The 23,073-nt window shown below is 40.7% G+C and overlaps 2 protein-coding genes across 2 annotated transcripts; both read right to left on the bottom strand.

The window, feature by feature from the left end:
• Positions 1 to 587: 587 nt before the first annotated feature.
• Positions 588 to 4,029, bottom strand: LOC141794735 (5-hydroxytryptamine receptor 1D). Its single transcript, XM_074675196.1, has 3 exons — positions 3,894 to 4,029; positions 2,359 to 2,519; positions 588 to 2,044 (listed from the first exon to the last, which is right to left on the bottom strand). Exons 1-3 carry the CDS (start codon positions 4,027 to 4,029, stop codon positions 779 to 781), a joined length of 1,563 nt encoding a protein of 520 aa, XP_074531297.1. The 3' UTR covers positions 588 to 778.
• A 234-nt stretch (positions 4,030 to 4,263) lies between these two features.
• tarbp1 (TAR (HIV-1) RNA binding protein 1) lies at positions 4,264 to 22,442 on the bottom strand. Its single transcript, XM_074676467.1, has 29 exons — positions 21,423 to 22,442; positions 21,243 to 21,340; positions 21,087 to 21,156; positions 20,731 to 20,885; positions 20,598 to 20,650; positions 19,167 to 19,264; positions 18,929 to 19,064; positions 18,745 to 18,841; positions 18,416 to 18,505; positions 18,179 to 18,326; positions 17,797 to 18,063; positions 16,595 to 16,692; positions 16,342 to 16,500; positions 16,033 to 16,262; positions 15,718 to 15,958; positions 15,405 to 15,593; positions 13,345 to 13,535; positions 13,194 to 13,265; positions 12,959 to 13,082; positions 12,539 to 12,649; positions 12,301 to 12,450; positions 12,120 to 12,206; positions 10,184 to 10,392; positions 10,013 to 10,094; positions 9,742 to 9,913; positions 9,473 to 9,658; positions 9,078 to 9,202; positions 8,316 to 8,452; positions 4,264 to 4,936 (listed from the first exon to the last, which is right to left on the bottom strand). Exons 1-29 carry the CDS (start codon positions 22,327 to 22,329, stop codon positions 4,759 to 4,761), a joined length of 4,860 nt encoding a protein of 1,619 aa, XP_074532568.1. The 5' UTR covers positions 22,330 to 22,442; the 3' UTR covers positions 4,264 to 4,758.
• Positions 22,443 to 23,073: the final 631 nt, after the last annotated feature.

The raw sequence follows: 23,073 nt of genomic DNA, 5'->3' as shown, positions 1-23,073 counted from the left end.
TCAATTAAAAGAAAAGATTTTGGTTCATGCAAAAAAAAAAAAGAAAAAGTAATAACAGGGATGGTTAAAATATTAACAGATTTTAGAATTTATGCATGAAAGTTGCAGTGCATAGTTATGCAATAAAATAAATATTAAAATAACTTCATTCAATTAAAAAAAAAAAAAAACAGGTGTAAAAATATTTAACATTAAATTTCATTTAACCTGATATGTTCCGAGAGTTAACTAACACTGCCTCTCCATGCTTAGTTTTTCTCTTGAGACCGAAAGCAGACCTGTTCCAGATTAGCAGAGCGGTCATGACGGTTCATACTGAACTAGAGGATCACTGATACATATTTTCGCCCTTAATAAGCTGTCTGACTGTTTGTTTGTTTTTTTTTTTATTAACGAAAAGTAGATGGGGCAGAAATGATAGCACTAGCAATAAAGTTCATTTTATTTTGAATGTATAACATAATCAGCAGCTTGCAGATAAAGTGTAGCGTTCAAAGTCACAATAAATCAGTCGTCAAAAAAATGATCAAACATTAATTCTCAACAACAAAGCTGAAAGAATGACAAACCATTATTTAAGGCTGAGAAATTTGTTTTAGAGGTTGATTCACTTACTTATTACTAAATATTAAATCAATCAACTCAAATTTTTATCACAGCTTCTGAAAAGTTAGGTCAATAAGGGCTTGAGATTTAACAAGTTTTGACTTTTGGGGATCAAAAGATTTTTTAGAAAGTATCTGACAGATTGAAAATAAAATTAAATGTTTTCTTAGTCCTAGCAAACATCATGCTCCACTCTCACTGTGATCTGCCCAAAGAAGAAAGTGGCCTGACGCTCCATAGTCAGAGCAGAGGAAGGAAGTCTGCCACCCTCCTGTGGTCGAGATGGGACCTGCAGGGAGTCTATACTCCTGCGTCCACCTGCAGCATCTTGTTCCATCAGAGGAGATGGGGGGATTTTTTCACTGTGGCACAGTTTGAAAACATGCTCCTTGGAATAATGTTCAAAGTCAGTGCTGACGGTGAAGATAGAGGAGTACTCTTCACACACTGAAGTCTCAGACCAAGAGGGAGGAGTGAGATGGGTGCTGACGAGAGCGTTGGGCTCACTGGTCCTTCCGTCATCCTCCTCTGCTCTCAGCTCTCCTTCACTGTCCACAGAAATCCCCAGACGAGCTCTGATTCTCTGCCTCAGTCCCTGAAGGGCGCTTTGGAAACGCTTACTGAGCAGAGCATACAAAAGAGGATTGATGTCAGAGTTCAGCAACACAAGCAGGTACGAGAAGGTGACAACAGAGGGTGGGACGAGGCTAGAGCGGCCTGAGATTGCAGTTTCTGCTGCCTGAACTAGAGCAACACCTATGAAAGGCGTCCAGCAGAGGAAAAAGGCTAAAATAACCAGGAGGAGGCGCAGGATGCCGTGGTGGTTCTGGTGCTGCAGTAAGGTGGTCTGAGCCAGGAAGGAGAAGAAACGCCTGGATGTTGAGTTATTCTGCTCAGGGAGAGCAGAGCTGGGATAATCCTCCTGTTCCCTTCTGACCTCAGACACAAACTCTCCAGTCAGGTGAAAAATCAGTCTGGAAGGGCAGCGCAGGTGAGAGGGATCCCCAGGAGAGGAGGCTAAGTGTGGATTCCTGCTGCGCTGAACTGAGTCCTCCAGTGAGTGAATCCTCCTTGCATGGCTGCGAGCAACCTTCACAATGTTCACATAGCAGAAGAGGATGACCCCTGCTGGGACCAGGTAAGAGAAGGTGGCCATGAACCCTGTGTAACTGGGACTGCTGGACCAGGTGACTGCACAGCTGTACATGGGAGCCACGTAGCTGATGGAGCTCCAGCCCAGCAAGGGAGGACAACTGGTGAGCAGAGCCTGCAGCCAGATCCACATCACCACCGCAGAGGTCCTCCACAGGGTGCAGCGGGAGCTGTAGCGTAGGCAGTCCATGATGGAGTGGTACCGGTCCAGGGCGATGGCAGCTAGAGTCAGAGCTGAGGCTGTGCAGTAAACAGAGGAGGTGTAGCCCACGTAGAGACAGAAGCCCTGCAGGCACAACTTTAACATTTACTCTGGATTCATACGTGTTTATCATATGGAACAAGGGAAGTGTACTTTAGTGAAAACAAACATGACCAATGTACTAGAGCTGGGCTGTGCACCTCTGGGCTGTTCATGGTAAAGACACAAAGTTATTAAAAAAACAACTGATAAAAAGATAATGCACAACATAGAGAAGAAGAAGTTCTGCAAACACACTCAAGTAACTAGTAAACATGAGTCAAATAGCTTAAATAAGTCACAAGTTACATAATAAAGGTAAAACTCTAAATTTATGACGTGTAGCTGGGGTAACTTACAGAACAGTCCACCCATCCAGGATTCATGACGGACACAGCAACAAACGGCATCACTCCCACACCCACCAGGAGGTCACTGATGGCCAGGTTCATGATCAGCACAGACGCCACTGAGTGGAAGGACTTGGTTGCAGCCACGATGACAATGACAAGGATGTTACCTACAGAGCAATGTCACAGGGAGCAGAAATGAGGGATTTTAAAGAAGCTTTTTTTTTATTTTTTATTTTTTTTTACCTGTAATCAGGAATCTAGAAAAGCAATAGATGTACTGACCTACTTCATAGACTTTTACTTGATATACAGTAAGTAAACAAGGCAAACTTCCAAATGTTGATTTGCAAGACTGCAGAATGAGTCCATGCAAATAGCTTTTTGTGGATAACTGTAACAAGATGAAGAATCAGTTTATCTGTTCATTTAATGCTGACTTTTTTTTTTTTTGAAAGAAACAAGAATAATTGTGCATTGAATATTTTTCATAACAAAACAGCTTTTTTTCTTTACAAACGGACCCACCTACTTTATCTTTTCTTGTCTGATACTTAATAGATAACAGCCCAGCCACCAGATTCCAACTCTTTAAATGTGCCTTAATTTCTGTGAGCATGTTATCAATAAAATCTTATGGTTCCAATTAAAAATAATCAAAACAAAATATGGAGTTTAACAGAAAAATAAAAATCAAGACAGAAAATTTTATAACTTTCTTCTTTGAGATTTCAAGTGTTATAACTAATGTTAATATACAGTAAAAGTAACATGTTAGACTTAAAGATCTGCCAGGGGTTAAAGATCAAATGGTCAAACTCTATCTGAGCACTTTCATATATTCAAACGTGCAGCCCAAAGAGTCATATAGAATACTTAAAAGTAAATACATAACAAATAAATGACAGTATAAGATTTGATATATTCCATAGAATGAGTAAAATAAAAGAATAAAATGAAATTTATTTTAAAAAAATAATGATGATGATAAAACAGTAGTGATAAAAGCAAAAGAGATAAAACATGAGGAACATAAACAAAAGACACCTTCGAGGTCTGAGTTATTGAGCTGGAACATATAATGAAATAAGACCTTCAAAATATGAGAAGAGCTTTAAAAATGATTAAATAACTTTATAATCAATCCTAAAGACAAAGGAAGTCAGTGCAGAGTTTTGGGAAGAGGGGAAAGTGATCGGTCTTCTTTTAAGAACTAAAACTATAACCAAAATTGCTGATAATTCCTCCCTGAAAGGATGAAGAATTCATTAATCATAAATTTAATGTTTTAGTCAAAAACTATCTCCAATTAGTGGGTCAACGACACAATGGAAAACTTTTCCATTAGAGAAACATTTAAAGTTAGCACATCAATCATCATAAGGATGCTGATTTTTTTTTCTTAATGAGCTTATTTGAGAAAAATGAGAGGAACACAATAACACATTTTTAATGATGAAGCAACACAAGCATGAAGAGTGGACAAGACTTAGAGAAGCTGCTTGTTATATAAAGTTCATCAGAAGCCAGTAAAGATTCTGTACCTGTCACAGCTCCCAAACACATCAACACAATCAGGATCTCCAGGATCAGCTGGGCCCGCCCCGACACACCAAGCCCCGAGTCCCCTGACGAGGTCACATTGACGGCCTGCAGAGAGGACCCCAGTTTGGGCCCCATGTCCCGTCCAGAGAGCTGCTGCTGTCCTCATGTGATGAGACGCTGAACACAAGTGACTTGATGGAAAAAGAAATGAGCGTGATCAGATGTGCTCCCATCTGCTCGGTCTCCAGGTGAACCGAGAGCTGTACTCTTTCCAGGGGAGGGAGGAGGACGCGTAGTGCTCCCTTCAGTTTCCTTTCTTTGAAAGCGTAAAATAAAACCCGTCCACACTTTGCAATGGAAAAATAAGTAATGTATTTTCATATTTATTCAATCATATCAAAAAAGTTTACAGTATAAAAACAGAAGCTGGATTAAAATATGCAGAAAAGAAATTTATGCCCACACAGGCGGCATTATTTATGTATGTATAATGTGTTTTATATACTCCAGGGTATAAAGATTATAGTCTAGTCCTGATGCTGAAAGCTAAAACTAATTGCTCCCATAAACATGGCACTTCTTTCTCAAAGGGGAAATCTTTATGCAGCTCTGCTGATCGCCTCCATTAATATCCCAGCATGCCCAGTGGAATATTTTACCATAATAACCAGAGCTGATCACTATTCATGACCCTCTTCAAGGCACATTAAAGGAAGCTGAGTAATGACTTCTGACCAGAGTAAAACACTGTGTGAAACATCTTCATCTTCAGCAGCTCGGGTACAGTCACAAAAAGAGGATTTTCACACATTGTAGGGAGCGAGAAACGTCAACATCCTGAGGTCAGAGGTCATGTTCGTAAACCTAACTGCTCATTGCACCTTCAGCTGCTGTTGAGGGAAGATGCTGTCGTGTGTATTCCCAGATCAGGAGTGCTGCGCTGACGTGCACGTTGAGTGATCGGATGACACCTTGTTGAGGGATCTCGACGCAAACATCTAACATTTGGAGCAAATTAGCAGGGATTCCTTCTCGTTCATTACTGAAAAAAAAGAAAAGACAAAGAAGATGTCAGAAGTGAAGAATAGTGAGGTGATGTGAGTGAGGTGGTGTATGTTAAAGAGATAGTCCATTTTTCTTGACCTCTTTGTTAAGAAACCAGACGGAAAACTGTGTTATTTGGCTTATTTAAAGAAACTAGAGTAAGTCTGCACTGTATGGTGCAATCCTATAGCACTTTGCTTTGTGATTTAGAAAGTTCAGTTGTTTTGTGCTTCTCAGTTGCAAAATATACATGTGCTCAGCCTGGTGCACCAAGATTTGCGCATCATTCACCACCCGACTTTCTGCTCCATCGTAAAGTCTAATGCACCAAGCAAACAGCTCTAATGATATGCACAAGCTCTTTGCTGTTTGCTGCAGTTTTGCACCTGGTTGTGACCAAGATAAGCAGTTAGCATCTCCACTCTGTGCTGCACAGAGCTGAGCTGTGTGCTCTCATCCTGATGGAGATAATTCTATTCACATACATGATAACCTGAATGAAAGAGGAAGTCTTTACTGTTTTATTTACAAGTTGATGAGCCACAGATTTTTCTGTTTATACCCAGCTCACTTCCTAGAACAAGCTTGTCCATAGACTGATTTAACTCCTGATTATCATAATAGCAGAAATGTCAGAGTAATATTAACAGACTCTTTAAACAATTATTTTGAGCTCATCCAGAGGTGAAATTTTGTTTTGATCTCGTAAAAGTTTGAGCCTAACAACTCTTATTCACACCACCAGTGTAAGAATTTAACTCATGCTTGAAATTGTGTTAACTCGTTTATTTCTATGAAAATTTAACCCTTTGCACAAACTCCATGAAAACAAAACATTGTTTTGGCTTATTTGTACACATTTTGGGGGCATAGATATCACTCACTACTTGAGTGAAAGAGGTCCTTCGTATTAATTCATAAAGCCACCGAAAACTCAGGTATTGTGTCCAGAAATTCAATATCTTTGAGAAATAAAGAAGTTTTCTGGAAAGTTTGGAGAGTTTAAGATGAGAAACACAACTAATAAGCAGAGTTGAAACAGAGTTACATGACTCAAAGTTAGATAATGACATGTATTCAACATAAACAGAAACTAGAGTCTGCAGAAGTATTTACTTTGAAACCTGCATCACTTCAGAGATTAGAAAACATCAGACCATCTGTTTTCAGTCAAACAGTCTTTTCAGTAAACTGAAGGTGTATTTGGCTTAATGAGGTGACTGATAATTGGATTTAAGGACCCTTATCATGAGCAGTCAACACAATCCTCCATAGTTTACACACTTATGAGAAACTCTCCTTCTACTCAGCTCTGTACAAAGTGCTATCAACCGAGTATGCACAGGGATCAATGAGCAATAAGGGCGACGTAAAGCTAACATAAAGAGGTAATGAGTCTGAACTGAACGAGCCTTCACTTTAAAACATGATTTGATGAGCTACACTTATCATGAGTGCCACCGGCTGGGATAATGGCGACCTGATGAGAGATTAGAGCCGTGCCGGTCTGTGCTGCAGAGAGCAGCAGCTGTGAGAGCGCTCAGGATTCAGATCACATACAGAGAGAATGAGTTAACAGCACCGCTCTGACCTCTGTGGATCATACAGAGCTGCAACAGAAAGAAACACACCTACTTTAAAAATGGATTACTTTATGAGAACGCAGGCTGGCAGGTGGATGATAAGCCCCAGGTGAATGTCAGGTGCTCTTGAAGATTAAAGGTAACTACACTGGGAGAGAAGCCTCAGGGTGACCTTCAGGCATCCTCTCCAGAGTCGAAAAGGGACAAGAGTTAAAAACTTTATGCTGTTTGTTTGTGTTTGTACCATGAATGAGTAAATAAGGGCATTTTAACTCTGTCCATTGCTTTAGAGGTCCTGCCCTTAGACATCCCTGTGGTCATAAACATAAAAATCTAACACATACTAATTTCTCCTACTTCAGTATAAAATTATTGTCTTATTTAAAGTCAGTGAGTGGAGAGGTTTCAAGACCATTAAAGACAGTCTTTACCACTTATATGGTCATTTTTTTAATGTCTTCAGCTGACTGTGATATTTATTCATATAAGACGTAAAGAAAATAACTGTTACTTGTGAAAGTAAAAGGCAGATGAATTACACTTAATTGTGAGATGCTGCTTAAGGCTAAAGACAAATGACCAGACAAGTCAAATATAAATCTATTTCTCTTTTCTTAAAAAAGGGAAATCTAAGCAAGTTTTTTTGTCTTATTTTTAGTATAAAAAATGTCTCTTTGAATTGCTACTAAAAATCTGCTAATAGTGTAAGAAAAATGTGCTTCTCAAGTTTTTTGAAATAAAAATAAAATGTAAATGAAAGAAACTGAGAACGTGCATTTTTTTCACCACATTAGTGGTTTTTTATCATCACAAACAACTTAAGCATCATTTTTGTCTGTAATATCTTGAATTCAGACCCCTTTCTGGACTTTCTGGGCAAATATGGCTTATATTAATTCTAATAACACAATTTTCCAAAAAAAAAAACCCACAAAAAAAGTTAAATGTCAGGCTGATTTCAGACCAGGTCTGTCAGTTATGACAGTATTTTAACTTTCTAGTATCTAGAAGCTTTTTTAAAAAAAAATATTTATTTACTGGGATACAAATACAAACTTCCATCCTACATTTCTGCTGTTTTTCAGCATTTCTGCAATGAAGATGAATTCCAGCAGGATGTGAATCACACTAAAGACTACAGTGACTGCACTGCTGCTTCAGATGTCAGGAGAGAAGTGGAGGCTGCTGCACAGTTTCTCAACTCTCAGTGGATTTACTTTTTAATAGAGATTTTATCTGCCAGCTCTCTTTGGCTAGAACAGCCAAAAACTTCAGGCTATGGATGGGAGCACTGCATTAAGCTAGTTCAGTTAAGATTCATTTTATTCCTCGATAGACTCGATAGATTTCTAAGTAATGCAAAGACTGACTGAGAAGATGCTGAGAACAGTACATAGTGAAAATTAAACACCAAACAGGACAAAAGAAGAAATTTGTGTCCTACTGACCCAACTATAAATGCCACATGTAATCTAAACATTACAAACTACACATGTGGGAGACTGATGTTTTTCTCCTGTCGTCACCACTCTGCTCTTATTGCGTTATGAAATTCATTTCCGATGCTCTCCTCAGGGAGAGCCAATTACAGCCCAGCATGCCCTGGCATGTTCCCCCCACAGAGAGACCTGCACTCTAAACCTGAGAGATAACATTAAACAGCCCCGTCAGCTCACACCTTAATCTATTTGAGAGTCACAAGGGCACAGACGGCAGAACCTGCATGTATTTATGCACAGCTGGCTGTGTAGGTTAGTGCCCAGATGGAAAAATGAGGATCTAAATCTGTCTTACCCCAGGAGGAGCAGTGTCTTCTCAGGGAAATGGTAGTCCTGGAGGTTCTGACTGTTGGCTGTCTGCTCCACTCCAACTATACAGTAACCTTCACCTTTCTTCATCTGCAGGAAGTCTGTGAGCTCTGTCGGCTTCACCTGATGGACGGAGAGAGTACGTGATTTTTACATTTCAACTTCAACAATTCACAGGAGACACAGTCATAAGAGAATGAAAATAAGATAGAAAAATTCAAGTCCCTATATTACAACACCTTTAAATAAGAAGTGTTATTTTTCCCTGCATAGTGAATACAAACAATGTCTCAGCAGAGACAGACCCTTCTTGTTTAAGCAGAAAGCTATAATAAGTTTTTAAGACCTTAAGTGTTTGTTTGATGTCCCTTTATATCTTCCATAACAACCTGAAGCTCAAACATTGCAGACAGAAAATAGAGTTTGATGTGCATTTCTCCACTTAATGAAATTAAAGAGGGGGTATTGTGCATTTTTAGGTCTTACTCTGCCCCTCTTGTGCCCTTGTAGTAGTTTAATTTAATTTACAGCTCAAAAAACTGTGATCTGTGTTTTTCTCATCAGCTCCTCATGTGATCCCCTCTTTAATGATTGAAAAACATCCCAAACATGCTCATCTTTAACACATTTCCTTGGCCACACTAGAAATTATGAGAGCAAAGAGTGGACTTGGTGTTGATATTGACACTTTAAAGACTAAATAACAACTGTCTTAGCAGGAGTATACTGCAAGACTTTGTTACTGCACCTCTAAAAGAGGAAGCCACAACTCAGAGGAGACGCTCAGGGACTGAAAGTGTTTGTCGCTGACGTGGCGGAGGTTGTCCAAAACCAGAGCGCTGGCACCAAAGATCTCACAGGTCCTGCACAGACCTAAAATAAGAACAAACAAACAAATGGGGAAAAAAGCCTTACAGTGACAATAATACCATACTTTGGTATGTTTCAGTTTGTTTTATGCAGAAGACATTTACAGAAAGGCTAAACTAATGCTTCTGTTGTTAGGATATGCTATAATAAGAGGTCTTTTCTTAAGTGAACAGATTCCTGTAGATACATCCCACCTTATTTAAGACAAAAACATTGAATAAACTTATGGAGAACATAAACATCTGTGATTAAAGCTAGAGTTCTTATCCTGACCTCCTAGATTGGTGGGCTTGTCGATCAGTGAAGCTACCACTAGCAGGGCACCATGCAGTCTGCCGAGTCTGGCAGCTCTCTGCTGAGGAGCCAGCTGAAGCTCCGGTTCCTGCTCCTGGATCCCCAACCTCCAGGGAGTGATCTTCTTCTGCACCTCGGCCCAGCGGTCCTCTTTGTTCTGCTCACCTAACCACATGATCAAGAGGTTAAAAAGAGTTGTGTAAAGTAATCCTGCAGCCTGTGAGTAAGGGAGGGAGATGCTGCTGTACTTTTGTCTTGCTGGATCCAGTCCCCTGGCTGCAGCTGGCTCAGGTCAGGAGAAGGGTTCCTCACAGGCAAAGGTGAGCTGTCAGAGAAACCATGCAGCTGCTCAAACTTCCAGGCTGGAATCCACTCATCGTCAGACACCTCTGACAGACTGGGGAAAGTGTAAAATATGGTCTGGAGAAGAAAAATAAGGAAACAAAAAAATGTATTTCACATCACTTTGTTACCACGTTTTAGGTGGGATCATTTATGAGGAGTGGAAGTCTTACAAACCTCAACACTGTGATCCCTGAAAGGATCAAAAGCACCAAAGAAGAAGTGTTCCTGAATCCTCAACCAGTTCTTGTTTGCATTTCTAAAATTTGAAAAAGAAAAAAACCTACATTAAATCCCTGAGCATGTAGTAACTGCTTTTCCATTAACACATCAACAACCAGCTCTCACCCAGTGTTCTGCATGGCCTCTGCCTGGTTCAGACAGGCCTCGATCACAGTGGACAGACCCCCCAAACCACAGTCCCTGCCTTCTTCTATGACCTGCTTTGCCAAGTTCCACACCCTCTTCAAAGCCAGTAAAGCGTACAGACGCACGCTGAAGTTGTGGTTGAAACACCACTGCAGGATGATGTCTAGAGCTTTCTGTAGCTGCAGAGTCTGTAAACACAGAAACATGAACTCTGGATGAAGATCGATGAACCACCTGACATGAACTGCATAAATGAATCCCTGCAAGCGCTTTCTGAAACATGCATAGAGTTTTATTCCCAGTGGAGCAGGAGATTTGTTCTCTAGGCAACTTTACGAACACTTGTATAAAAACTTAGTATACGGCTAACAGAAATGAGTGAAGAAATAAGCACAAATATAAAAAGCCTACTTCTTAAAGGGGGGATATCCTTTCCTATATTTTAATCATGGGTATAAAGTAACGACGCTGGGTGATTATACTAAATGTGAGCAGATTTTCAAACCATATGCTGTAGAAATCCCTGAATTTGTCTGTAAACAACATGATGTGGATTGATCTCTCACAATCTTCTTGAACTTACACCTTTGGACATTTTATTGTTTTAATATATGGTTTCTAGAGTTACTTGTTTTGTCTTTTTGTTTGTTACTGTAAAGTTAATTAAAAAACGTGCCCATGTCAACTTTGCGGGACTTTTGTACAGATAATTTAGTGTAATTTTTAAAGCCTTTACGCTGTATTCTGGTAAATCTGGTTATAAGCCCATTACTACCCTCACCTTTTGGTAAATTTGTTCCTTTATGAACACTTTTTCCTTTCAAAAGAGGGGAAATACCTGTTTGTACTGTGTAGTTGTGCTAAATCGTCTTCTATTGCCCTTTTGATATTAAAACATGTATATTTCAATCCCAAGCCACTCTAATTCATATGCTCTGGGAATGTCCTAGATTGTCAAACTTTTGGCAGTTAATTTTTGATACACTCTCTAAAATTATAGGCAGAGATTTGGAGCTATCTGCAGTCCTGGCTCTGTTAGGTGTGATGACACAAAATCTAAGGTTGGCCACACTTGTAGCCAGAAGACAAATTTTAATGAGATGGAAAGACAGTAACCAGCCATCATTTACATAGTAGATAAGAGACATGCTCTATTCTATCAAATTGGAGAAGATAAGGTATACTGTCAGGGGGTCAGTCGACAAGTTTTTACAGATATGGCAGCCGTTTTAAATAATGTTGAGAGTTTTAGCTCTGATTATTTTACAAATGAGTGACCTTTAATATCGTAACTTTAAACATTGCTTAATTTTCTACCTATTGGTTTATGTATTGCTGCACCTCCCTTATGTGTTCTTAGATAACTGCTTGTGACCATGGTGATAAAGTGTGTTACTTTAGACCCCAAATGTCTTGTTGAATGTTATATTGTACTTTATTTGTCTACAGTGAATTGATTTGAAATATATATATATATAAATTATCTTTTATTTATTCATTTATTTATTTATTTATGTTTTTCCCTTGTTATTTTTATTTTCACAGTTTTGATTCTTATTTGTTTATTATGTTCTTTGATATCAAGTGGCTATGTTACTGTGGGTGGGGGGTGGGAGTCAGAAGAACCCTAATGTTATGTATTGTATTGTATTGTACTACAAAAATCATAACTAAACTTTGTTGAAAAACAAAAAAAATATGTACATTTTTCTCTTTCATTTAAGGAAAAACATCTGCATGTTTAGTAATTTCTAGAAAAAGAGAAAGCTGTGTTTGTTTGTGACTTCATGTTTGAATTTGAAAAAGCAAAATAAAATATTTACAACAACAACCACACAGGGCAGAGATTCTGCAGCGACTGAGATGCAGCTGCAGAACAGGTGACCGACTTGAAACAATTCTTCAAAGGCTTCACCTTTTCTTTGAGTCCAGGAAGAATGACATTGAAATGAACCAGGACTGACAGGAAGGTGCAGGCGCTTGTCTTTGTCTTCTCATGATCCTGTGCAGAAGAGGCGGTTAATAATTCAACTATCTCCACTCAGAGGCCAGAGTGTTTACCTGTCCAGAGGTAGGAAGAGGAGGAGAGCACTCACCATGCTGAAGCAGCCCCAGAACACGTCCACGTGCTGAGGGTGACAGACGAGGATCAGAATCATCATCCACTCCAGCAGGTATTTGACCGAGGCCTGGTTACTGCAGAATCCAGCTTCAAACACACACTTTACTACAGAGGCAATGAACTCCTGCACACATACACACACACACAGAATCACTATTACTATCAGAGAGCTTATTCTCTGAGTCATTGTTCTTGCCTGTGAATTATCTTACCTCTCTGAGTTTGGGCAGCAGCAGCAGCAGTGTTTGCCACACTCGGTTTTTCACACGATGTTGCAGGGAGTTGCTATAGTAACGCACTTTTGACTTGGATATGTCATTATCCTGGAGAGAAAGTGATGGAGGGATGGATGGATGGAGAGAGGTGGGATAATGGAAAATGGTTTTAAGTGATGTTAAATTAGCTGTGACTGATGCTCTGCTCATTACAGTAATAAAAACACCGAGCTCAGCGAGGGCAATTTAGACGATGACACGGAAAATAAAGTAACAGCAGCTGTGCATGAACGAAGACCAAATGGATGACATCATAAATTTTACACCTGCCTTGTTAAATAATAAAGGATCTGAATGTTTAGGTATGTAGGGTTGTACTGTGAAGTGCATTGAAACTTTGTCTTCAGTGTTATTTACCTTTTTCAGCAGATCTAGAACAACTTCCTGGATCAGCCTTTCATGATGGTGGAGTTTCAAGGGATCTAGGCGGGTAAGAAAAGCCAGAGCACACAAACGAGGCAACTGCTCGTCCCTGTTATCACTGCAAAGTAAATGAAACACCTGAAAGCATGTGTACAGCAGGTGGGACCTCTAGTGTCAGTGTTTGGAATCACAGCCACACAGAAGGGAGAATCTGAGAACTGAAGCTCACCTCATAACTGCAACATTGGCTGAACACTCTTCACCCAGCTGCTCCACGTATGCCTGGACGTCCTGGATGAGACTTTACAGGGATAGAAAAGTGTTACACAGAGCTGTAAACAAAAAATGACTAAATCAAGGGGAATGGTGTTTTGAGTTACCGCTGATCTCTCCTGAACACTGGGCCATAAACACAGGCCTCAGTGAGGATGCTGATGTGTCTGAAAACACTGGAGAACACAGACTCATCACAGTCTCCATCTGTGGGCAGCCAGGTTTCACAGCAGTGCTGAAGCAGCACCCCGAACACACCACTCTTCGACTGAGACAGCTCCATTAGCTCAGCTGAGATCTACAAACACACAGAACAAATACAGCTCATCAGGACTAATCAGTGTCTCCTTGAATATGGGGGGTTGTGCTTTCCCACATAAGCAGACTTTTGGTATAAAACATTGAATCTGTCTGAAAACTGCTCAAAATACTATGTATCAAAAAACACCCATCAGATCTTCATGAGACTTGTTGAAATGATGAGGTAAATACTTAAGAATTGGATGGGGCAGGTCTGATGCTGTGTTCCATTTGTGCTCAGAACTGGGAAGTCGGGAGTTGGAGTGACATCATCTCCAAGTTCAGTGTTCCAGTTGCCAAATCGAAAAAACAGAAGTATTTCTGCATATAAACATCTAATAATGCTATGTAGACGGTGTATTTATTGCATCAAATGCTAGACAAAAAATCTAAAATAAAACAAAAAAAACAGGAGCTTTATTACTTTTTACCCCCAAACTCGGAATTTCCTGCTCAGGAGTGGTGTGGGTGCTCCGACTTACAAGTCAGAGCACCCACAAATTCCGACCTCGAGGGGCGTTCCAGCTTGGCATTCCCACTCGGAACTCGGACAATCTGACTTCGAAGTACAAATGGAGTACAAATGGAACGCACCAAGATCCACCCACAGCATTGCCCCCTACAGGCCTCCAGAGGGCTGGCCAATCAGAAGGAAGGGGGTTTGTAGAGCAGAGAGCCTTATTTATAGGTGTGTGCATGCTCATATGCTCACTCAAAACATCGTGCAGCTTGGAGTCCTTCAGAAGTTATTTAGATCCAACTGATTTTAGCCGCACTCAGTGGGGGCCACGGCAAGGGAGCTTCAGCGCGGGACACAATCTCTGCAAAATCGCTCATTTCGGCTATATTTTTTTCATCCATTGCTATCCATCGTTGTCACAAACACACTCCTCTTCTGTTGCCATAGGCGAACACTGTCCACAAGCGCACCACCAGTTTGCATTGAGCCGTGGACGTGCTCCTGTTTGTTGTTCTCAAGCCAGCTCTTCGTCTCTCTCCCTCTGCATCCTTCTTTCATGGAGCTCCTCATTCGTGCACTCAGGCTCAAACCGGTAAGGACAACTGTAGAATGTTTGTTTACCAGGTCAGCTCTGGGTCAGCTGACCCACCTGAAGACGTTAGACGAGCTGACTTTATGATAACACTGGCGATGGATGAAAGAATATAGCCAAAATGAGCGATTTTGCAGAGATTATGTCCCGCGCTGAAGCTCCCTTGCCGTGGCCCCCGCTAAGTGCGGCTAAAATCGGTTGGATCTAAATAACTTCTTAGGGACTCCGAGCTGCAGGACTTTTGCCTGAGTGAGTATATGAGCATGCACACACCTATAAATAAGGTCCAGGTGTCAAAAAAACGGAGTTGCCCTTTAAACAAGCAAAAGCTAAAACTAAGCTTTCAGAAAGAGGCTGAAATAAGGGGTTTCTTAAAAAGCATAAACAAAAATACACAAAATGTTTTTTTTAGCTGTAAATCATGTAAAGCTACTACAGGGGCACCAGAGAGACATAATAAAGACTACAAAAGAACAATACCCACTCTTTAAGCAATGCTAGTTTAAAAAAAAAAAAAGCGCTAAAGGGTCTAGGACTCACATTAACAGAATGTTGCTTCAAATTTAAAATAATTTCCATGAATTTAACCAAAACCCTGACTCAAAAACATATACTAATGTGCATTTATGTCCTTTTGGTAACTCTAAGGTCTCATAGAAGTCTCAAAATGCAAAAAATTGAAGTGAAACCAGCAAAAATTGTTTTACAAACAGTGTGGGAAGTTACGCTTGTTAACAAAAATACTTCAGAGTTTAAAAAATAATGACTAAGGGTCATTAGCGGGAGAAATTAAGTCCATATTTCAGGGTTTGCACCTGTTTCAATGTGGCTGTAACAGCGGGAGCCTGAGTGTGTGTCAGCTTGAGCAGATTACGATGGAAAGCCATGGAGACAAAGCCTTTAAGGGCCAACCAGAAATCATGAGCATTGGTGCTCAGCCCCTGCACCAGCTCCCAGCTCTGAGTCACAGCCTGCACACACAGTTCCTCCTCATGAAGCACCACCTGGGCGCAGAAAACAGACAATCAGACACAAACCAAATCAACTATAACCTTGGAGAAAATACATTTTTCAACAGCAAGGCAGTCCTCGTTAGCCACCTCCTCTCATTCCTCCGTTTCGACTCACTTGTGGAAGCAGTGTCTCCATAAAGGTGAAAAGAGGCAGCACCAGGTCACTGGGCAGCAGAGACAGGGCGTCCACACTGCAGCTCAGCGCAGCTTTCAGAGTCTCAGACGCTCTGGAGTTTTCTGTGGACTCTGGTAAACCAACAGCCTTAATGAGGAAGCTCAGACATATCCACTGATCACGCATGAAATTTGCTGCCACACGTCCCCAATCCTTCAGAAGACCCTGTGCTCCTACGTCACTGAAAAACAAACTTACTTTATAATTCCAGTGTGAAAACTTTCATCCTGAGTATATACACAGGTGTTAACTGACCTTGAACCATCCTCTGTCTGTGGTTTCTGCAGCCGTTTATTAAAGTTTCCCAGAGAGGATGGACTCTGAGGATAAGGCAGCACTTGGAGATAGAAGTATTCATTGAGTGATTTCAAAGCAGAGATGGTCTCTGGTTGAACATCTATCCCTTCCTCCACTAAAAGACCACAGACTGTTGCAATAGCTGCCATAGAAGTTGCTTTAGCCACTTGGTTTGCAACAGAATTGACCTGAAAATGGAGAAATAATCAATGTTGAATAATCAACAACAAAACTGGTGAATTTCCCCTTGAACATTTCTTTTCCTACCTCCTGACTTGGTTCCTGCAAAACCTTGAGGCCGTACTTGATGAGTTTGGAGAAATAGGTCTTCTGAATTTTATTCTGCTGCTGTGGTTCAGAATTAAACATGAGCAACAGCTGCCTCAGGACGCACAGGTACAGCTCTGCCCGCTCCACATCAAACAGCTGGAAAACAAATAAACAACAATTTCAGCACTTTGCACTTCAGAGCCCTTGAAAGTAAGAGCGGCTTTGCTTGTCGAGGTGACTTCCTGTTTACCTCCTGCAGCTCTCCGAACAACCGCCTCAGTATAAACTCCAGGATCGGATCGATGAGTTTGGAAGTCAGCTTCTTCATGGCCAACATCACACAGTCAGCTGTGAAATACAGAGCAAGAAAAGCAAAACAATGTAAGTTTTGAGCTTCTCCTAGTCTTTATTCTGTCCCCCTGGATCCCCTATATTATCTTAACGTGATTTATGGCTCAAATATATTCATATAAATTCTGAAGTTTGACAAATTTGCCGTCTGCCCTTTTTTCCAGCCGAAAGTCACTACAGGGCAGATTCAAGAGCTTTATCTCTAGGTCTGTTTCTAAGTCTCATGTTCTGTCATTTAATTCAGTCTAACTGCTTTCTGCAGGCATAAATAAGGCTTCGTCAAATTTTAAAACAAACTCTACTTCATTAATTAAAATGGGAGAAAGAAGAGGATAAATATTTGTACAGAAAATAGGACAAAAATGTGGGAATCCCATGGGAAGTGCACCAGCTTTCAAATATGGAGGGAATATAGTTGGGAATGCCTTAGAAGATATTTTATAACACCTTCACAGAAATTTCGCTGTTGAAGGAAATCTCCCCACATGTTTGAGGAACTGTGGGATCCAAACCACTACCACTTTATGATAGACTGCCCTGAGGATATACACAATAACCTACAAGACATTAAAGGTTTAAAGTCCTTCAGATAAGGAGGCAAAATGTCAATGGAAATATACACTAAAAAGACAAATACAGGTTTAAAGTTTGTGCATTGGCTTCACTATTTGTGCTTAAAGAAAGGCTCAGCATTCAGTGAAGAAACATATCCTACTACGCCCTCTACTGATACGTTTAGTGCCCTAAGACAAAGCTCTTCATGTCCCTCACAGCCTGGAACAGTTAGGACAGATAGAGAGCCAGAACAACCATTGATGTTAAAGTTAACCCTACAACACCTTGGAGAGGATTAACAGTTAGTTGAATAAATGGGTCAATATTAGACACAAAAAAGTAACATCCACCAGCACAGAATTTTGAATCGATTGATGAGTTGTTTTGAAATGATACCTCTGAGTAATAAAAATCTGTCAACTTTGTACAAATTATTACCATTATTCAAATAGATATGATGTCAATGCATAAAAGATTTGCACCCATCCACCCACCCACCTGAAAACGGATGAGCTATTATAATCAATCAGTGTTTTCATTACCGACCTCGCTCCTCTCCAACACGCTGACAGCTCGGTTTCCCTCCAAGCTGGAACAGTCGCAGCAGCAGCTGCAGGCTCTTGTCACTCTTACGAACGGGCAGGTAGATATTGGTGCTGACTCTGCTCAGAGTGTCCAGAAGAGGAGACACTAATGACTCCAGAGTGGTACTGATCTCTGCCCCGGATTGACCTCGCTCCAGGTCCAAACACAGCAGAACAGCCCGAGCCAACTTATCGGCATCTCTGGGGTCGGGGACCTTCTCTGTGTGACCTGAGGGGAAGGGAAACTGACTTTATGACAGAATATAACCTCAAATATTAAGTCAACAGACGGAATAATGGACAGAGTAACTGAGTGTCCCATCCTGGTTGGGAAGCATGCTTACCTGTGCTTGCTGGGACTCGTAGATAAGCATGTATCTCACTCTTCACATAGCTTCTTACAGTTTCTTTCTTTGCACCAGCATCAGTAAACTCTCCATCCATTATCCTAGGCTTGAAGCTGCTCTCATTGTCCTTCAGCCAGTCACACGTCTGCAAAATTGTCACAAAAACACAAAACAGTGCTCATTTGTAATGCATAGTTTTTAATCATCAGGTTAAGTTTATTTTTTGTAGTATACCTGATTCCAGATTTGCGTCCCTCTGCAGAGTGACTCATCTGCACGAAAATCCACCAGGAAGCTGAAAACATCGTCCAAGGTCACAGCGCTCTGAAACGACATGTTTCATTACACAGTTGATTTGATGTTAGTAATGACAATAAGTGTATATTTGATCTGAGATGTTTTTTCTTTGACTGGTGATGTTCCTGTTTGAACAAATGCTCACTCACTCAGCTGTATGAACAATAAAAAGGAATCAAAACAAAATCATAAATCTTGCAAGTAAAACAGAGATGTCACACTCCTCCAGAGAGCGCAGTGTGGGTGTGTTTGTGTGTGTGTCTTACCACGTCTGTGAGGCAGAAGGCGCTCTGGAGCAAGAAGCACTGAGCAGCTCCTCTCAGCAGGACCTGATGGGTGATCATCGTGCAGCACAGCACCTCCCTGCCAGACACCGCAGGAGAAAAATGAGCCTCCACATGAAACCAAACAACACAGCCTGTGTGAATATGCACATGTTAGGGCAGGCACCTGAGAGCAGTGAGCCCCTCCACTCCCAGCAATGGACTTGGAGGGAGTTTGGATAGCGCCTGGGCGAGGAAGAGGAGGGGTACAGCACACCAGTGTTTGGAGCACAGCTGCTGAATCATCTGCAGCAATGTCTGACCTAAAAAACAAATACACACGGTCTGTTAAAGATGCTTTAAGCAGAGAAATTAGCCTAAGCTCTGACATCTTTGAATTCTCTGTGGCTGTTTTTCTCCGTCACCTCTGTGCTCAGGCGGCAGACTGCAGAAAAAGATGGTCATGAAGCTTTCGAGTTTGGTACCAAGTTCAGGACATTCTCCAACATGCTGCCCAGGTGACCTACAGATGAACAGAAGGCAAGAAATCACTAAGTACTCACTTTATGGTCCAAAATTCATTTCACCAGGCTCAGATTTCCAGCCTCTTTTTCAGACTTCTTACGCCAATGCATCCCTCATAAATGTTTAGAAAAGCCATACTTTGCTGCCTTTATATGTTTCTTGAAAGCTTTGATTTTTATTAGTTGAATTATTACCTCCGCCAAGGAGGTTATGTTTTTGGGAGAGTTGGGTGAACCGGATCACCGTCTGGATCCAGGATTTTTTTCAAAGGATTCTTTATCATTGTGAGATAGGGCCGCTTTCACCATATGTGTATATAACTCCACGATAAATGGTCAGATTGCTTTGCAAAACAATACAAGACTAGGTCATGATCATTTCTGACAGATGTAAAAGTATGATTCAGATCCTGGCAGTATTCTGGATACTAAGATTCATAATATGAAATATGTACTGGGTCATCATAATTTCCAACACTGTCAGGTAACAAATTATTGTACAAACCTGCAACTCACACCAAATTGTAGCAGACAGTCTGCTGAAAGGTAGTATAACATTAAAGTAGGACTAAAGTGTTGCATGACAATCACAGTATGCTTGAAAATCTCTTTTGCAAGAGTGTCCTGGCCCAGACCAGCACATCCAAACAAAGTTACAGACCAAAAAGACATGATTTAAAAAACAAATGTGTCTTGGATCACGACAACACAGAAAATCATAAATCAACGCATCTTTAAGTTGATGCATCATCTTCTGATTCCTCCAGTCTGCTTTTAAAAGCATTTAGAGAGCCCAGCTCACTGAAACCTAAATCTTCCTGCAGCAAATTCCTCCTGCAGGAGAAACAAACCTAAAGCTCTTTTTCCCCACGCAGATAGAGAGCAAAAACAAGTTTCATGACTGGGTCACAGAGCAAAGAATGAAGCTTCAAGCATTTTTGAAAGAATCAAATTACAGGGAGAGAAGCAGGTTAAGAATCACCTTGTTAATAAGTATATGACAGTGATTTACAGGTTGACAGTGCAAGCTGGCCAACTTGAGCATACTTGAGCAGTGATAATGCTGAGACTGAATATAGAGGAGGCCAGGAGATACGGGTACTTACATGATGCATGTATGTATAAGAAATCACAGTAATCAAACATAGGCATGGAAGTGGGAGCAGCAACAAATTATTTCTTTGCAGCAAAGCTTTGGATATGTAATAGCAACACACTTAAGGAAATAGTCAACACATTGATAATTTTCATGCTTCTGCAGACCAGCAAGAATCACAACAACTCCTGTTATATTTCATTCATTGTCCTGGTGTACTGATTACAAACACTTACCTTTGGAAGAGTGTAGATTCAGACAGAACATCCATAAAAGGCCCAACAACAAACTGCAGAGAAGCATGAGAGGAAACTTAAATTATGCACAACAATAAGAACACTGTGTCACAAACTTTGCCTGAACCTGTACCTGAGAAAATGCCAAAGCAAAGGCAGGCTGCTGCAACACCTGCAGCTCCAGCAGGTGACACACTCCCTCCTTCATCAGCGATTTGTTCTCACTGTGAAACATGCGCTGGTACACACAGAGCAGCCATGAGGGGTGGAGGAGGCTGTGACCTGAAGCTGAGACACAAACACAAAGTTTTAAAGAAATAAAACATCAGACTGGATTACAAATTGTTTCTTTTAGAGTCCTAAATTTATTTTACAGTGTGCAAAACATAAATTGAACTTGCTGAATGCATTTATTAAAGTCTACTTAGTGTTTTTGGAACTACTTTAGTTTAGGATCAGTTTAGGTCAGAGTAATTACTGAAGTGTTACCTTGACTATCATCCACAGTAGTTTGAATTAAAGTGTCTATTCTGTTTAGAACTGGACGGACGACATGAACCTGTAAAGAAAACAGAAAACCAACATTAGAAAGCCACAGGTTTCTTCAGAAGCTGCCATTATACTAACACTCGTCAGATCCCCCACCTGGTTTTCCTCCAGAGTCTCCATCACCAGTGCATAATCCTCCCAGAACTCTCTGAGCAGCTTGCTCTTCTTTGGGGCCCATTTGAACAGAATCTCATCTGCAACAGTTTAAAGAACACAGAAAGTTAAAAAAAACAGTGATTTCTAAGCGTAAGCAATATCTAATGTAAGATGTTTTACCGTCTCCTGAGGGAATACAAGGGCAGTCCATCCCCTTCTTTTCTGAAAGGGCCACACACATTTTCAGCAGGTAGAACGCTCTCTTGCGAGACACGCTGTCTCTGTGCGTGAGTCCATCCTGAACTATCCTCCAGAAGTGAAGGGAAAGTCGGGGGTCAGGGTCACGAGAGGAGGATGAAGGTTTCAGCAGGTGGTCTGACAGGGCTGTCAAACACAGCAGTGCCCGCTCTGTAACCACCGCTGAGCGGTAGGTGGAGTGCCAGCTGCACAGATCCTCCAGAATCAACGTGAGAGTGCTTTTTAACCTCTTACCACTGTTACAGTTCAAGGTGGTCAGGAGGAGCCTGACAGTGATTTTGGACACCAGAGCGTCAGGGAGTGTTTTGACGCAGGTTAAGGCAGCTGTCAGGACAGTGAGCTGTTCGTCTGTAGATAAAAAAGGTAAAATAGCAGCTATGACCTCACTTGCTATCTCCACGCTGAGTCGCTCAGTGGTGAACACCTCCTCCTCTGACAGCTGCAGTGAGGGCAGAAGAGACAGAGCCACCTTCCCTGGAACTGACAACTCACATAGCGGGAGACAGACGCTCACCAGGCGGCAGGTAGCAGCGGTGCTCTCCCTGCAGCGTGCTCCTCCACTAGCTTCGGATGATATCCTCGAAAGAAGAGGCAGACATTTCGTCCATAGCAGCAACTCAATCTTATCCTTAATGGACTTTTTATTCGCAGCAGAGAACCGAACCGTGTCTGGATCATTAAGAACAGGTCCAAGACATTCAATGAAAGCTGTCAGCGCCTCCACTCGCTCCGTCTCTGGCCACGAGTCACTGTGCCAGGACAGAGACTCCAACAAGAGGCCGCAGTCAGGAGAACCGGACAACACTGCGTGTATTAAGACGGAGTTCATATTGAATACGTTTTTAAACTAACAATGAATAAGGAAATAAAAGGTAAACAACAACCGGCTTTTCTCTCAGCTCCATCAGGTACACGTTTTTCCAAGCGGAATGTAAACTACCGCTTACGTCATCTCAAACTCTCGCGAGAGGTAGCTATTGAAGCGCACTCTGTGTTCACGTGGCGTTGAGATAATGGGAACACAATAGTTCCTTAAGGGGGGGGACTGTTTTGTTTTTCTAACGCCAAATCGTAAAATCTGAGAAAATATAAGGGGGACAGAGAAACTCGTCCGATTAAAAATAATAAAATTAGGAATAGGACTTCGACAAAAAAAAAAAAAAAAAAGAGCTTTTTTCTGCCAGATAAAAAAAAGATAATAATAATAATAATAATAATAATAATAATAATAATAATAATAATAATAATAATAATAATTATTATTATTATTATTATTATTATTATAGTCTTCATATATATATATATATATATATATATATATATATATATATATATATATATATATATATATATATATATATATATATATATATATATATATATATATATATATTGTATAAATTCTATGCCACATTTCATTTTTTAATACTTTATTTGATCAATTTCAGCTCTAAGCAACAAAGTGTAAAATATCTCAATACATGAAGAGGCTCATGAACAGGAAAATGCTTAAAAAAACAAATTTATCACCTGCATACAAATGCAGCATACGATTTTAAGGAGATGATGATTA

Source organism: Halichoeres trimaculatus, unplaced genomic scaffold (genome assembly GCF_033239565.1).
Source record: "Halichoeres trimaculatus isolate MK-OKI-2021-1 unplaced genomic scaffold, fHalTri1.1 fHalTri1_scaffold_8, whole genome shotgun sequence".
Lineage (NCBI taxonomy): Eukaryota > Metazoa > Chordata > Actinopteri > Labriformes > Labridae > Halichoeres > Halichoeres trimaculatus.
The sequence above is the reverse complement of the archived record's forward strand: the minus strand, read 5'-3'. Positions and strand labels throughout refer to the sequence as shown.

Excerpts from the sequence above, each read along its gene's own strand:
- LOC141794735 (XM_074675196.1), bottom strand. The coding sequence starts at position 4,029 with ATGGGGCCCAAACTGGGGTCCTCTCTGCAGGCCGTCAATGTGACCTCG. Across the intron at positions 2,520-3,893 it reads GTGTTTGGGAGCTGTGACAG|GTAACATCCTTGTCATTGTC; the intron begins GTACAGAATCTT and ends ATTGCTCTGTAG. Across the intron at positions 2,045-2,358 it reads CTGGATGGGTGGACTGTTCT|GGCTTCTGTCTCTACGTGGG; the intron begins GTAAGTTACCCC and ends TTGTGCCTGCAG.
- tarbp1 (XM_074676467.1), bottom strand. The coding sequence starts at position 22,329 with ATGAACTCCGTCTTAATACACGCAGTGTTGTCCGGTTCTCCTGACTGC. Across the intron at positions 13,536-15,404 it reads TTACAGCCACATTGAAACAG|ATCTCAGCTGAGCTAATGGA; the intron begins GTGCAAACCCTG and ends GTGTGTTTGTAG. Across the intron at positions 9,203-9,472 it reads CAAGCCCACCAATCTAGGAG|GTCTGTGCAGGACCTGTGAG; the intron begins GTCAGGATAAGA and ends TTCTTATTTTAG.